The following is a 17,151-nucleotide window of genomic DNA, read 5'->3' on the forward strand; positions in this document are numbered from 1 at the left end:
AAACACTGATGGTTATCTCCTGTGAGGTCCAGAGAAAGTAGCTGGGGCTGAGGTGTGGAACAGATCATAGTATGACATAAGACTTACCTCCAAGAGTATGATTTTTAGTGTTCATTAGTGGTTTTGTATCTATATTTTCCTTTATACTTATAAAGTACAAGGTTACCTGTAAAGCTTGTGTTTCATTTTGAAATTGCTTCTACAAGGTGTGGCGTTACTGCAGAGGTCCTAGTGCTAAGACAAAATGCCATCTGCCACTGCATCCATTAGCATTTGATGTATTGTAATCCACAACCTTGTTATAACCTTCTGTACCCCTTGCACTTTAGAAATTAAGAAAGTTGCTGAGCTTTAAAGACCTGTGGAGATTGGTTTTAAGATAAATGAAACCTCCACTTCTAGTGGAGAAATCTTTTACATCCGTACTATTAATATCATATGTTTTCCTTTGCTACTATCGACAAGTCAGACAGTGCTAATTGTATGACATTGTAGTTTTCAGAAATCACTTATTATTTTTGTTAGAATTATTTATGTAAGTAAATGGATGAGTTACTGTAAAAGTACAATGTTTAACTGCCACCTCTAAAATGCATTGCTCTTTTATTGTCATTAACTGTACTAGCTAGGCTAAATACTGAAAAACAGAACAAAACAAACAACAACAAAAAAAAACCAATTTATTTAGAAATCTCTGCAGATAACAAAAATGCCTTCCTCTGGATCACTGCAGTCTTTAATCATATGATTTAGCATATCGGAGGATTTATTGTGGTCCTGAATTGGTACTGGTTATTCCTAAGTGAAAGGCAGAACAAACACTTGAATTGGTAATTTTTCACTGAGATTAGGGCAGGTATGTGGCTTTCCCACTGTGGGCCTACGTGCTAGTTCTTGAGAGTCTGTTCAATGTGCATTTCAGTGCCTTAGACTATAAATATTCTCACTTAGTATAAACAAGTTGCTTTTATTTAGGATGTTTGCTTCCTCTGTCTCAGGTACCTCATTTAGTTCTCTGTGGTTTAAGTGTTTTAAATAGGACTAGTGGTAATGTTGAGCTTGGATGGATCCAGAGACTGTGAAGGCTACAAATATTGAGTTTAAGCAACAATTTAGTGCAATGACTGATCTAATAATTTGGAATGAAAAAGTCTAGGAAGGAATATCAGATTGGTGTAGCCTTTTTATCCACAGAGGGGGAAAACCAAACCAAACCAAAAACAAAACAGGAAAAATGTTTCATAGGTAATTTTTCACAGTTTCATTCTGTTGGCTGATGATGGACACAAGGCTGTAAAATCTGGTACTACCACACTTGCAAGTCACTTCCTATTATTAGAAAATGGGTTTTAATTGTAAAGGCAGAGATAGAATTGTGGAAATTCTCTCCCTGTGCTCCTTCCCAGGAAACTTATTCCCCTTTTGAAACAGAAGATAAGTAGTTATACTGCTAAAATAAAAGGTAGGTATTTCAGGCAGTATGGAGTTTACTTTTGAGACTTCCACAGCCCTTGAAACCGTAATTCCTAAATGCTTTTTTCTTCCAAACTCTTTGTACATTACATTAGTTTGCCAGTGACAGTAGCCTTACAAGTCAATTCTGATGAACTGAATTTAGTATGTTCAGTTCTGTTATTCTGTCACTACTTCTGTAGATTCATAGCTGAAGTCTCTTCTCAGCAATAAGCTGCCATTAGGTGAGAAACCTTCTGGCCAGTATATAGATTGGGCTGTATGATTCTTGTTACAAGCATTCTAGTAGCACTTGTAACCTTTTTAAGGATGAGGAACTTCTGTAACTGTAAAATAAAGTAGCTTCTTTCATTTCTAGTGTCTACTTCTATGCAATGTTGTATTCCATTTCATGGTGACCTGGACCTTTAGATGTTGTTACTGAGGAGATTTAGTGGCAAATGTGTTTTGGGAGGGTGGCAATGCTGTATGGATTTGTTCATTGTGGTTTTTGCTACTATCTCTTCTAAGGGCTTTTGGCCTCCTAAGGAAACTCCTACTTGCTGAGAGTATGTTAGTCAATTACTGTCTTCAGGCAAAGACCTTTGAGAAGAAAAAGGCAGTTTAAATCCTAAAAGTTCTTTCAGAGTTTCAGACTGTCTGCATCATGGAAAAAGTAATAGATGTAGTGTGTGAAATGGCTTTTTGAAATGAGAAAGAATTGGTGACAAAGTAAAGAAACTTGTTCTCCAGAACAGCTTTTTTCAAAAACATTATCTAACAACTTTGTACGTAGCTCTAAGATTCTGAAGTGCCTCTTAGCACGACTTGTCTATTGGTAAAGATTTTATAGTGCAGGTGAGTAGAAGTGAGAAGCACTGCAGTGCTGAGAGAAGCTGTATGAAGCCATTCTAATCGTATTCGGGAACAATTTGGCTCTCCATAAGTGTAATTGTCCTTGAATGAATAAAACTGTGTGCAGCTAAAGTACATCCACAGAGCTACAGTTTTCTGGCAATGTAGGCTGGAATACTGCCAGGTAACTGCAATGAGTTTAAATGTGATGGCAGCACATGCAGTTCCTGGTGGCCTACCTGTTCCCTTGAAGATTGCTGATCTGGTTGTTCCGTACCAAAGAAGTCATTGATAAAAACTGAGTGGTCGCTAAGACTCAGTTTAACCCCAGGTCTCTAGGCTGTCTGGACAAAAGTCTTAGGGCAATGTCAGTGTGTGCTTGAGAGTGCCAGGCTGTTGTGGCTCCAACAGAACAGAATTGTACTTTATTATACCACTTGCCTATTTTTCTGTAGCCTACAACATGTTGTTCAAAACTTATTCTAAACAGTAATGAACCTAAGAAATTTTAATGGTAGATGTATTGTTAATTGAGTCTTGTATTTACAAATTCATTTTCCTACCTTCTTTTCCCTACATTTTCAGAATTGATATACAAGGAAGTCATGGACCTGGAGGAAAGAACCAAGAATGGGGTTATACGTGGACAACCAGCCCCTTTAGGTTGGTTACAATAAAAGCACAGTACAAAGCTACGATGAGTACTAGGTCAGGAGGGTGTAAAGTTGTTCAAGACATCCGAGAGTAACCTGACTCAAAAATATGTCTCTTCAGTGACCGATAACCTCTAGAATTCTCTTTTAGTATCCTAGCTCTGGGTTTATGCAGTGCTATCTCTGTGATTTTTAACCTTCAGACAATAGCATTTATTGGAATTTGACAGGTATCCTGTCATGTGAGTTCTGTGGTTCCTGACATACCGTTCATTAAGCCCCAAATTAGAGAATTGTGGATTTTATTTGCTTTGACAATGGCTTGAGATACATCTCTTCAAACTTGCTGAAATGGGGAAAAGTAATGACCCTTAGGAAGAGACAGACTAATGCAAGTGCTGAACCATGCAACTGTATCTGCAACTGATTTGCTGTTTTGTTTCTCATAGCACAGGTGCAGCAGTGATCAATGGCTCTCAACATCCATCTTCATCGTCATCTGTCAACGATGTGTCTTCAATGTCAACAGATCCAACATTGGCCTCTGATACAGACAGCAGTCTAGAAGCTTCAGCTGGACCTCTGGGTTGCTGTAGATGACTACTTGGTCTTTTGGGGGGTGGGAGGGGGGTCCTTTTAGTCATTAATAGGGCACCTTTAAAATTTGGTGGTATTTTTGAGTGTTTTTTCAAAAATAATCGTAGAACTCATCATAAAGTGCTGTAATTTTAAACTGCAAGTTGTGTTAAAAGCAGCCACTTTTTTTGCTGTAATTAACTGTAAAATATTAAACCTGATAATTTTTATTGTGGTTTTAAAATCTGCATATTTGCTTTACTATTATGCTGCTGATCTTTTTTTACTGAATTTGTAAGATTTGTTTTATCAAAGCACATATTAATGTTGTGGTCATTACCATATCATGAATTATTTAAGATTTTATAGGTTTTCAATTTTTTAATTAGAATTTATTCCAGATGTTTTGTTCATGATATCCTTCAAAGTTTTATGCTTGGTCATATGTCCATGTGGAGGTGGAGAGAGAATTTAGTGCAGCCAGCTGTAGTTTTTTTGGGGCATACTACTGTGGTGCTGGCAGAGAACAAAATCCTCTTTTAATTTTGGCCTCTTGCCTATAATACTTCAGTAAAAGCAACAGTTATTGAATTTTGTTAGAGAAACAAACCTTTGCAAAGAAATTTCATCTGAATGGTTTTCTGAACTTAAGAAAACAAAACCTATCTTCAAGGCTGCAGAAATATCTAGCCTAACACAAGGATGTGATGTTTTCTGCAGAACTGTGGCATGCCAAATCTTGTGATCGCCATAAAACAAGAGGATACTTCATGAATAACACATTGCAATGCAAATAAACTGTTTACTTCTAGCTTGTAGCCTGTTTTTGTACACACAAAACAAAGTGAATCCAGGATGTCTAGACTGCCAACAGGGAAAACAAGTATACTTTCATGTAGGATATAATTCTTGGGAGTTTAGTTTCTTAGTATTTTTGTCTGCTAAGGTGAGTGCTTTTTGGGAAGAAGAGGAAATGACATGAATGCAATAGGGGCAAAAACTTCAGCTATTCTTTCTCCACCAAAAGTAACTGATAGCTAAAACCGTAAGTGGTAGAAGAACCTCAGGATTTCTGTAGCTAATGCATTAAGTGAGCAATATATGCCATCCAAAGGAGGGAGAAGTAGTGCTGTATAAGTTAATATTTATCTCTTTCATTTCACCATGAGACCAGTGTAGCAGAAATCTTAATAATGGTTCCTTTTAAGTCATAAATATTCAGTATTCAGCACTGAAGCTCCAGATTTCAATACACTTTTTAAACAAAAGATATATTGAAATATGTAGAACAGTTACTAAATAGTCATGTAAAATGGTGCTGCTCCTCACAGAAGTATTTTAACTGTTTACATTTTATATTTACAGAATGATTTATGTATAACTGACTTAAGTTTATGTATGAGTTAAACAATCATTCAGAATTTATTCCTTTGGAAAATGCAGATTTTTAGTGAAGCTAGGTTGTATAATTGATTGCCTTGTGTAGATGCATATTTTGTAGTGAATTAGAATGTGAAGAGGAATTCAAATTAGTCATGCTCACAAAGATGAGCATAAGAAATACAGAAGTCTTGCCAGGCACAGAGCATAAGTAAATAATATGACTGGCTATAAAGTTCATCCAGGAATTACTGATACTCTTCAGTGTGGTTCCCTCCACTTTGTTGGGTTAAGTAAGTATCTTTTTAAAGTTAGAATCAAAAGAGGAAAATTTGTCTTTGCAGTAAGTTTCAGAAAAATGTAAGTGATAGTAATGGTTTCAATATCTAACATGTCTTTTTAAAAAAAATACAGGGTACAAGGAGTGGTAATGTCTCAAAGATGACTAAATTGATAAACTGCACAGTTGTTTCCCTGGCCTGGCTAGACTGCTGGTAAGTGCTATGTGTGTAATTTTGCTTTCCTCATTTGTACCGAATATTTCAATATTGCCTTTCTAAACACATTTGTTAAGGCAATTATTTTTACAGGATCCTGCCAAATTGTATATTACCTCAGAATAGGCAGGACATATTTGGATTCATCTCACACTGGAACATAGAAAATCTGCTCAATTTGAACAGAGACCAACAGAACAGTCTATTTTGTAATTTTTTATCAAAGTTTAAGCTGTGAATTAAGCCAAAATTTTTGGTCATACAACAGTACTACATTGTTATATAGGGTTAACCCAGCGTAATGAAATTAAGGTTGACAAAATGAACTTCTGAAACCTGTAAATGCTGTAAAGAACAGAATTTGGTAAATGTAATTGCTATTTCAATTGATTTTGGACCACTCTGGATTGCAGTGGTGACTGAAATTAAAACTTAAAAAAAAAATTTTGCTATCACTTTCCAGTATCCTAAAGAGAATTGCTTTAAAATGAATATTGAGTGAAAGCTACTTTGTTCTTTTTTTCTTGCAACATGAACAGGCTGAGTCTAATTTTTTACTACAGCATGTTATCGATAGTAACTTCATTTTGCTCATAATCTGTAAGGAGAATTGAGCTGTTTTTTCTTTTAAGATAGGGTTGATGAATGGCTGGTACTATGCACTGCAACCCATGCAGTTTGAAGTGAGCTATGTTTAAAGTGATTATTTCACTAAGGTCAGAGCTTTGGATGCTGGAACCTGTAGTTCACTTGTGGCATCATCTTCATAGCAATGTTACTTTGTTTTTTTTCTTAGTTGATTGCATTTTAGGCAAATTAAAGTGATGGTAAATTTAAAAGACAAGAAAATAAGATTCTCAGTAACCAGATTATCACAACAGTAGACTAGTCTTAACATCCCTTTTTATTTATAGAAATGTAAAATGTTTTCAGAGATGATTGTACATTGCCACAGATAGCAAACAAATGGGTAGCTAGAGCTCAGCTCTTTTTGTCTATTGTTCTGTTGTTAGCTGGCATAGTATACTATCTAATACACTGTACAATTTTAGTCGTAAAGTATTATTAAGCTTTATTTTAGTATGTGATTCCAAAATCTTCTCACGGCACCAGGCTTCACTAAAGTGCATATAACTTTCCACTTCTAGGGCATTCCAATCCACAGTTTGGTAGGGATTGAATTACAGTGAGCTGTGTATGATTTCCTGTCAGGTGAGGTGAACAGTTGGACAGTAATAATAAGATTAATTCCCACCTTCTGTGATCAGAGCTGTGGCAGGCACCAAGGACAAAACGGCTCCTTTCCTTTTGTAGAAGTAGGTTGCTCGTGGCTTTAAATAGAGAATGAGAGCGGAAAAGTTTCATACTGTTACTGTGTGCTGTATCTCCACTGTTTGACGTCTTTTGTTGAGACAAGACGATGGGGTCAGAATGGAGATTTTTGTGTGTTAGTGTGTGGGGAGAAGTTGGACTGCCAAAGCAATACCAACCAGTTGAACAACCGTAGACTAGCCAGACAATGCCCACTGGATATCAGGAAAAGGTTCTTCACAGAGAGGGTGGTCCAGCACTGGAACAGGCTGCCGAGGGCAGCGGTCACAGCACCGAGCCTGACAGAGTTCAAAAAGTGTTTGGACAACACTCTCGGACACGTGGTCAGATTTTGGGGTGGTCCTTTGGAGAGCTGGGAGTTGAGCTCGATGATCCTTGTGGGTCCTTCCCAACTCGGGCTATTCTATGATTCTATGACTGCCCAGGTCACCTCTGTTTCACTCATTCTGCTAACCTGAATAGACGTGGCACTTTTCCCTATGGAGATAACGATACTGCTTGGGTTTTTGGTTTAGAAGAACCTTTCTATACTATATGTATAGTAGTATTGTTCTGGATAAGAGTAAGTCTTCCTGCTCTGTACACACATACACACACACACAAATTTAAGAGGATGTAGTGAGCTGTATTTGAGGCAGTTGTGGCAATAGCACCCTCTACTGCTTCAGTGTACAAGTAAGTAGAATGTTACAGATGTGGGTTTGTTTTATGGAAATTTGCTTCTCTGAACATAAAGGCTATTCAGTTAGAAAGCAGAAACTCAGCACCTTGACAGAGTGTTTGTATAAATATAATGCGCCTGCATTAATATATATGGCATTCATCTCAACATTGCGTAGAGGAAAAAAATGATCAAAAAGCTAGTATAGTTCCTACCCATCCAGTAATCCAAAGCATATGACATTAAACGTTCCTCAATTAAGATTATGGGGGAAATGGAAGAAGATGGTTCAGCTAACAATTGTTCTTACTGTTTTGAGTCACTAAAGGGAGTGAATTACTCTTTCTAAATATATTTTTATTTGCTGTTGACAGCAGCCTGTTTGTGTTGTTACATTTCATTTGCCTGTTAATGTTTTGGTTCATCTGTCCCTCCGTATTTAATTTGAGGATTGGAGTTCAAAGAGTCTGCATTTTTTGGTAGGATTAGAAAGGATTTTAATGCAGATATGTGATGAGACTTTATTGCCTACCCAAATTTTCAATTCATTTACTTTATTCTTAGTTAAGGGCACTGGATAAAAGTGATATATATTTTAATTGATCTCTTTCACTCCCTTCTCCTCTTCCTTAGATTTCTCTGCATTACAGACATGTTATGAATCCAATAACATTGTTTCCACTTTTGCCATTAAAATTTTAAGCTAGGTTTTCTTGATCTACCTCACACAAACTGTCTACGTTTCTAAGTAAGCAATGCTAACCCTTGCTATTGGAACTACACTGAATGTGAAATAGAAAAATACACTTCCTTTAGAAAAATAAACCTATTGGCCAATGTTGAGACAATATCAGTAAGTATGTTTCTTATATATTTCACGTAAGATGTTCATGTGTAATATATAGCTTGTGTACAATAATGTACATCTAGAATATTGTGTTAGTTGTAAATTGGTGATTTTATTATTGTAGTCTGGTTTTGTAGGTTAAAAATAGCTTACTAGTAATGTCAGCTCATCCTTTACATTTTACAAAAGGAATAATTCTTGGTAAGCTTTGCATACAGATGGATTACTTTTGTAGGCCCAATATCTAGTCTATTTTTGAGAGTTCTTTAACTTTTATTACTAAAGTTGAGAAAAAAAACAACACCCTAATTATTGTGATCATTATTCTTGCCCCTTTTGAAGTATATTCCCAATTTTGTTTCACCACAAGAAATATGAAGGGGAAGATACACCATTAAAAATATTGGGAAAACGGTAATTTTTTCTTCCCTGCATTTGATACCTTTTCCTGCTTTTCATTTATTCCCTCCAAATAAGGTGTTGGTGGGGCATTACTGAGAACATTGTTTTTTTTAATCATTCATGCCATAGGTCATTACATGTGCACCACTGGAATGTATACATTGTTATCTAGTATGTTAATTGGTTATAATGATATTTTAAATAAAAAAGGAAAAAAAAAGTTTGACCACTATGCACGTAGTGTTTCTTCATTGCTAGGATTTCACATCATGAATAAGACTGCAGCTGGAGTTGTGTTAGCATCAGTCTTCCCTGAGATTCCATCTGTTTTAAATGGTATTTAAGTCCTGTCTTGTGTGCGAGCTCACTTCTGGACAAAAGTGATGTTTCTTCCATTTCTCCATTCTCGTGGGCTTTGGCTGTGCCACAGACTGATAGCATCAAGTGTATTTGCAACTGCTGAGAATCCATTCTTACTTCTTTGATACCAGCTGTAGCCTGCCTTCTTTCCTGGAAATAAAACTGCTGAGACCCAATGTGGTAAAAAGAGGTAAGCTATGGGCCTTGTAGTGTATGAAACGAGGATACAGGGAATTTGCCTGTAGGAGAATTTTTTTCTCAAAACTGAGTCCCAGATAAGGCTTTAAGGGATCTGACTTTATGAAGAGCTCTTATCGGAGAGCTAATTTGGGTGATGGGCCTGCTTCCTTCACTGGCACCACTGCAGTGCGGATAAATCCTAGCATAATGTGTTTCATTACCTTCATTTCCAGCAGGCTCTGTGCATTGCTTTAAATGAAGAGGCAAGATGCTTTTGAGTTGTGTTTGGCTGCATGTTGTTAGGTTTTCTTTGCATCCTTGTTTTAAGGGAAAGGTACTATGACCATGGGCAGTACAAAGCAGCCCATTCCGTTTCTCTAGAGCAGCTATTCAGGAGGTGTTCTAGGAAAGGGGTGTGGCTCAGAGATGTTTTTTATTTGCATCTGTTAGCACTAAGTGATGCTGGTCCCAATTTATTAATATAGAGCGAGGTCTGAGAGTCCAAGCTCTGTCAGGGATTTGTCTGTGGGTGACTATTTTTGATCATCTTGGACAATGGCTCTGGCTCACAGAACTAAAGCTGAAATTCTGTAGTGCTGCTGGCTTGTACAGACTTCTTTGGTAAATGTGGGTAAGTCAATAAGCTAGCATTATTAATTTTTCTTTTCATATTAGAAATGCAATGGAGACCTACAGAATTTTTTTTGTTGTTCTGGAATATTTGACTTTGGATTTTTTTTCAAGTATACGTTTGTGTTGGACTCCTTTCATTGATTATTTATTTATTTATTACATTTTTCTTTTGGCTGCATAATATTGGAAGGGATGTTCCTGGCTGGGAAAATTATGCTAAAATTTAGGTACCTGATGCCAGCAGCCTTTCTTCATGTCTTATTAGAACTAACAAACCCGTATCTTGTAAACTCTTGCTAAGGCTGGTATTTTAAATTGGGGGTGGGGGCTGGAATAACCTAGAAGTCTGTAAAATAAGGAGTGGTCTTATATCCATGAGGTAGACACATGAAGTGTAGAGAAACAGACATTACAGTTAGTGAAGCGCATATATTGTCCTCAAATAAGGACACAGTGATCCATGAGGTTGTGTCCAACATCACAAGTGTATTCCCATTTCTTGCATAATTGCTCATGAGAGGAAATTAACATCATGTGTCTGTTACTGTGCTTTAGAGTTTATATCCCATCGTGGTGTGTCTTAGCATGAACTTAGTAGTTTGCAACGTCTTGCAGCCTTCACTTACTGCAGAGGCTCATCTTCAAAATGACCTGAAATTTATTACTCATGAAGAAGAGGAATAGATGTTTCTGGAGCACAACAGTCAACTGAAAAAAAAAGGTTAGTTCCATTAATCGCTTTGAGTGGATACAGTTTGATTTGTGAAACTGAAAACAGGAATGAATTTTATCGTGTCAGCCAGATTAATATCATGTAGAATGCTACATAGTTAATAGATACTCTTACAGTGGAATGGAATAGGTGGGTTTGTTTCCCAGTCCAGCTATATATATATATATATATGTATATATGTTGCCTAGTATTCTGACTACTTAAAGAATATTTAGAATTATTCATTTGATTTCACTGAGAGCTAGCCACGCAGTCTTGTGTAGTGCTTCCCCTCCTTACTTCACATACCTGTTTTAGGCTCCCAGTCAGCATGGCTCAGTTTGTAACTTGCCAGAATTAAAGTAGTCTGCACTTGGAACATCCAGGAGCTAATGCAATATAAATAGTCTAACGAATGGGGGCTGTCAGGAGGATGGATGTAATGAAAGGTACCCGTGTTGGGGGTAAAAATAAAAGGGTATTAAAGTAGCCTACTTGCTATTATTTTGGATTGAATGTCCCAGATAGTACAAGCTGTCACTTTTTACCAGTCCTGGTGTTCTACTTACAGAGAATTACTTACAGCTCAATTCTATGCTCTAATATTGAGGTTTATTTTGGGAGGACTATAACTGTACTCGGTGCTGCCTCAACTCACTGTGCCGTTCCAGCTGAAAATCATTGTTACAACAGGGGTTGCTACTACTCACATTATGCATCTTAATGCAGTTGTTTTAAGCAAGCCAGTATCTTCCTTGTAGATTCAGTTGTGACCCTGTAAGTTGGTGATCAGTTGTGATTAGTAATAACACCCTGGAAGGCTGTGATCATAAACACAGGGGTAAGCCTGCTGCTGGTGCCTGCAGGGGGCAGGCTGCTCCTGTTGAACAGTCAGGGACATGCCACGCTGCTTGACAGCAGGGGTAGTAAACAATGGAGCGCAGCTGGATATTCTGGAGAGAAGGGAAAATGTTTTGAAATAACTGCTTAGTTTTATTTGACCACTTTGTTTGACTAGTTATAACTAGGAAATATTAGGTAAATATGTTTTCTTTTTGCTCACTTTAAATGGTTTACATTTCTGTAGAAAGGAGAAGCACTATAGTGACAGAAAAAGGTAACGTCTATTAAAACACGGATATCTGTGAGATGAGGAGAAAGTCAATAGTAAAAGGTGTGAAATCTGCTGGTATTTTAAAAAAAAACATTCCAAGGTTATTTCCAGAAGCTGAGTTATATTCTTCTTTAGTAAGAAAAGATGTCAGATTCAGGTCATTTAAAGAAAAATAGTTAAAGCAAGCACTTTCACTACGGTCTGTACTTTTGTCTTAGCCAGTTCATGTTGTGGTACTTTTCTGTTAAAAATCTTTCTCCTTTGAGACTCCCAAGCTGCCTCAGCTGTCAAAGAGAGCAAATAATGTGGTGAGTGCTGGGGCTGGCAAGCAGAGCTTGAGATGAATCTAGTGATACAATTTCTGTGTGCAGGTTCTGCGTAGCTTAGGGCACTACAAATGTTATGCAGAACTTCTCAAGTAAGTCCCTTGAAGGGAAGTGAGCACTGACAGCTAATTACTGGGAATTACAACTTCATTCTAACGATGTCTGTTCTTTTAGCAGAAGTAGTGAACTTAGGCTACTGGGTTGTTTGCAGTTCTCCTTCCGTCCCTTCATATCCTCATGAACTAACAACAAAAAAATCAATTGGGGTCACGAGAGGTATGACAAACAATCTAGAAGTAAACTGTCCTGTGAAGGTTAAAGGTAGATCCCACCCTTTTCCTTTTCCAGCACTAACTGCATCAATTTACTGTTTTTTCTACCAAATTACCATAGTTTGTGCTATTAAGATTTCATATATAAAAACCTGCATCAGCTGGATGTGTTTTGATGATAAGAATCTTTCTTCTCTTAACTTGATGTCTGATCAGTATATATCATATATATATCAGCTCTTTTTATTTTTTTTCTTTCCTTGCGGGTATTACTATTTTTGGCTCAAAATAAGAATAAGATAACTAGAGCCAAATGTGCATATTTAAAGTTCCATGGCATTTATGTGGCTAATCTGATAGTTAATCACATACACTTTAATAAGTCATATTTTTATGAAGCAGTGGAACTGTTCAGTATCTAAGGGATAACTTCAGTGAATTTTCAGAATTTCCAGTATTTTCTGCTATTCTGTAGACATTGTTTTCAAAGCATCTTGATAAAATAATGCCACTTTCAAGAATGAGAAATCTGAACAAACTTTATGAAGAGAGTGGGGAGGAAAAAAACCGCCTCGTGTTAAATCCATACCCTAAACCACACTGAATGTGGTGACATCCTAGAACTGCGATCTTCCCAAATGCCCTTCTGGCCACCTCACCCACCTTGCACACCTTTCCATTCTCCTTGAACCAGCAAAAGGATGCTGCAAGCAAATCCAAAGATGGCAACAGTACAGCTATGTAGAACAGTACCTTTTGACTTGTGGATAAAAAGTGTGCCCACTCTTTCCAGGTAAGCTGATAGCTAAACTTCCAAGCATTATGTTTTGCAGTCTTTCTCCGGCTTGCCCGAGTACTACAGCACATGTAAAAACAACAGAATAAGCGTCACTGAGAGCACAATCACTGTAGAATTACTCATGATACATGAGTATACCATAACAAAATGTGCCTTTTCACTGGTTTTGCCAGAAATAGAATTTTCTATGCTGTACATAAGCTCGTTCTATTTGGGGACTTTAGCACTTCGACTCCCAACAGTCAAACATCCTAATGTTGAAAAAAACTCTTCCATTTCCTTTTGCAGGAGGTGATTCCTCTTCTCGGCATCTTCACGAGCACGTTCAGAATTCCGCAGCTTTATCTCCAGCATCGTGTATTTCTTTCGTTCTTGGTCCAGTTCTTCTTCTAGCCTAACCACTTGCTTCCTCAGGTCTGAACTTGTTTCTTCAATTCTTAAAACCAACGGGGAGAAAGAGGGAAAAGAAAAAAAAAAGAGCTTTTTAAGTGTCTTGATAAATACTGCTGATAGCTATAATAAATATAAGCCGTTCAACTTAGAGCTAAAATATCTTCATTCTAAAAGGAAGTTTTAAGTAAGGGCACTAACTGCCATTTCAGTTACTCAATGTTGAGTTTATAGGCAGGGACCCCTTGAAAGCTGGAGCTTACTTCATTCGTATCTTGAGAAAATAAGTTTAAGTACATCAAGTCTTACAAAACGCTGAAGTTTTTTGTGGACATACTGAATGGCTGAGGCAACTCAACTCTTGAATCAGTTTGAGTTCAAATACATAATTTGCAATATAAACTTCTAATGTCTGTTTTTATCCTGATACTGTGTTTCCCCGTAAGGGTATCCAGTACAAGGGAACATCCTTGAAGTCAGTTAGGAATGAGGTCACAGTCCTTCCTCACCATCCACTTATGGTATTTCCTGTACAGTTTGTCACTGACAACGGAATGGGTGAGTAAAAGTTTTTCACACTTTACAATTTTCTACAAAAAATAACATTTTATATGAGGAAGACTCTGAAGAACAGACCTTAAATAGTTCATCTGTGCACAAAGCTCTAATGCAAGACTCAGAGCTTTTCTCTAAGGAGGTCAAAGAACAAGGTTCATGTTTTTGGATTTGAAACAAGCACAGAAGGGACATCACTTGCTGTCCTCCCAATTTTGTTTCCTAATCGCAAGACAGAGTAGTGGTGTTAATACAGAAGTAATATGTCCAGATGGAAATTTCTGATCATTAGAACAATCAGATTGTGATTTTAAAATTTAGGTTCTTCCTAGGAAAAGTGTCGCCCTGTACTGTAAAAAAAAAAAAAAAAAGACATAATTTCAGTAAACAATAATAATACCCAACTGTAAAAATGGAGTGCTTGGATTCCCTCTGAAATGGTGAATGGGATATTTTTACACAGGCTAAATGACACTCAAAAAGGACAAGCTACAGTCTCCACAACATCAAAAAAAGAACTGGACCTCAGAAGAACCTGAATTACATTCTGTGACCACCAAGAAACAATTATTCAGATAATGCAATGCAATGCATCCCCTTAAACTGTTCCTTCACATACAGCCAAGGATGTATTATCCAAGTATTATCATCATCACAACCTTCACAACTTACAAAGTCACACACTTGAACACTGATCACCAAGTGCAGCAGACAAACAGTTGCAGTGATGGGTGAACAGAAATGCGCAGAACATCTGGAAAGATCTGCCTGTCTTGGCAGACTCCTATCACCCAGCTAAAGAGAACAATTCTGAAGCTAAGATGCAGCACCCCCTACTCTTCCTTACAACATTTTGTTATATCCTACAGATCTAAGCTACCAAGTAAATGTTTGTACCGTGAAGTTTTAGCTACAGCAGCCTAGACTAGCTGTCCATGTTCTGAATTACACATGTTCACAGTACTTACTTACAGAGTTTCTACATATACAATATAATAGTCCAATAGTCCGCTCCAAAATACTTCCAGTTTCTTAAGAGTCCCAGGCTGTAAACATGAATTACTGAAACTCAACAGAAAATGCCTGTTAATTATACTAACCTCGAGGGAGAAATGCTCTGGAACAGACTGGTTACAGGAAGGCCATAAAACTTGCCTCCCTCTGACTAAGAGAGAGAAAATGGGCAGTTGATAATGATAAATAGCAGCTTTTCCATCAGCAAGTGTTCCTTACCTGTGCCCCAGGCAGGTACCAACGTTGCTTTCCCTCCGCTTATGTATGTGCCAACAAAAAGCTCACACACCTTCATTAAAACATGCCCTGCTACACAGACTGAGTTCTGCAAACCACACAAGCACATGTACAATTGTAAAGGAATTAATTATTACTTTGGGGGACTAAATTATCTTCAATAAAATAAAGCTAGTGAGACAGCCCGAAATTTTCCTGTTAAGCTGCTGCACTTCTTTACTCCAGTTAGCTCCCCTCTTTCCACAGGAGCAGACTCATATGCGGTCTCAAAAGGGCCATATCTTTACACATGTACATTGCTGCAGCTGCAGTAAAAACATTGCAAGATTTTTGAGAGCTAAAAAACTTGGCTTGAAATTCCTAGACTTGTCAGCAAAATGCTTAGGGCTGTAATCCTGAACAGCTGGAATCATCCCATTTAATACAAAAAGGCAGGGATTGCATCTCACCTGGTTAATGAAAATACTAGCTCATTAGGCATTTTCCTCTCAGCTACTTTGCCTTATGAGACCTGGCCAATTTATAGCCCTCCCCTCCAGCTCTTTGTCCCTTTCTCTTTTATGGTGCTCTTTGTCCCTTTCCCACTGAAGGGGAAAGGCAGGTGTTAGAGCTGAAATAGCCAAAAATGTGGCAGGAATGACAAACAAGGCTTCCTGGATGTCCCTGACGGTCATTGGAACAGTGCTATCGCTAAGAGCTGGGAAGCCTTCTCTCCCCTCAGGCAGCAGGTAAGATGCCCAGCTACACATTTCCAAGTTTGCAGCCCAGTCTCACTTCTGTTACTCTGTATCCCTGCAACAAGCCTTGCTAGGGCAGTCCTGCACAATTAAATACAAGGCACATACCATCCTCGCTCACAGACCTTTTCCAACACAATACTAGCAACCAGTGGTGATCTCACCAGCTCTTCAGGCTGGGACACAACAAGGGGGGGAAAGCTTTTCTCCCACTCTGATGCCCGCGGTAACTGAACTGCTATGCGGCCTGCTGGTCCTTCCAGCCTCACACACCAGGGCAACACAAGGCAGGAGGCAGAAAAGGTGCAGAGGCTGGCAAGCCACCAGCATAGTACATTTTAAAATATAGCAGGAAGGTAACAAGTAAAATTCCTACCTTAACAGCTGGCCCACTGGTAGAGATCACAGTTCAGACTAGAGCTTTCCAAAACACCTTTTGAGAAATTACTTTAACAAGAAAAAAGATGCAACAAGCTTAGCTTCAAGCTGTACTATACAGTCCCTACAAACAATCGTGTACTTTTGGTACCATGTTTAGGAGACATGTACATGGTATCAGAGTTTTAATAATTTAGGGAGTAAAACTCTAACACCTTAACACAAAAAAATGCTGAGAAGAAATAAATTTCTAAGAAAGGGGACTACAGCCTTTCTCTAATACAACACACTAGTACTGGTATGCAATTTTGCATATGCCTGTACATTAAAACATACCTAATTCCTTTAAACAACCATACTTACTTCATGTGCATTCTTCCCTAAGTACTTGTCTGAAAGTAATTCTATTAAGCACTTAAACTCATAAAAACTAATATACCAACTCAGACAAATTAATAAATATGACTCTTCCTATTTATTCGTAGTATTTTCTACTTCCTACAGCCCCTACCCTCACACACACCTCTCCTGAAAACCTGAAAAACATCAGAGGGGGCAAAGAGCCACGCAGTTCAGCGCTCTGCTGTACAAGCAGCACCTTGCTGCTACTTTGAGTCAGTGGCGTGCTGTGTGAGCAAACGACTGCTATGAGTACATCTAGAAATGTTGCTTTTGATTTTAGAAGCTCAACTCAAAATGGCTGCTGAAAAAGTTATAACTGAGATGCAATCACAACAAAAACAACAGAGAACAGTCAAAATCTGTTTCCTGAACAAAGTTTCTCTTCGA

General features: G+C 37.8%; 2 protein-coding genes across 20 annotated transcripts in view; one reads left to right on the forward strand and one right to left on the reverse strand.

Annotated features, from left to right (window-relative positions):
- MAPK8 (mitogen-activated protein kinase 8) overlaps nt 1-8,887 on the forward strand; it is a 255,148-nt gene extending 246,261 nt beyond the window's left edge. For 4 of the 6 annotated variants that reach the window (XM_080596999.1, XM_080597000.1, XM_080596998.1 and 1 more), the window contains 2 exons: nt 2,893-2,970; nt 3,415-4,347. In XM_080596999.1, coding sequence (XP_080453125.1) covers nt 2,893-2,970; nt 3,415-3,560 — 224 coding nt within the window. In that variant the 3' untranslated portion in view covers nt 3,561-4,347. Of the gene's footprint in view, nt 1-2,892; nt 2,971-3,409 lie in introns of all 6 variants that reach the window. The other 2 variants (XM_080597002.1, XM_080597001.1) reach the window with 2 other exon arrangements.
- Nucleotides 8,741-17,151, reverse strand: part of ARHGAP22 (Rho GTPase activating protein 22) — a 149,977-nt gene continuing 141,566 nt past the window's right edge. For 12 of the 14 annotated variants that reach the window (XM_080596971.1, XM_080596978.1, XM_080596977.1 and 9 more), the window contains one exon: nt 8,741-13,487. In XM_080596971.1, coding sequence (XP_080453097.1) covers nt 13,259-13,487 — 229 coding nt within the window. In that variant the 3' untranslated portion in view covers nt 8,741-13,258. Of the gene's footprint in view, nt 14,347-15,797; nt 16,432-17,151 lie in introns of those variants that run through there. The other 2 variants (XM_080596972.1, XM_080596980.1) reach the window with 2 other exon arrangements.

Source organism: Anser brachyrhynchus (genome assembly GCF_964034855.1).
Source record: "Anser brachyrhynchus genome assembly, chromosome: 6".
Lineage (NCBI taxonomy): Eukaryota > Metazoa > Chordata > Aves > Anseriformes > Anatidae > Anser > Anser brachyrhynchus.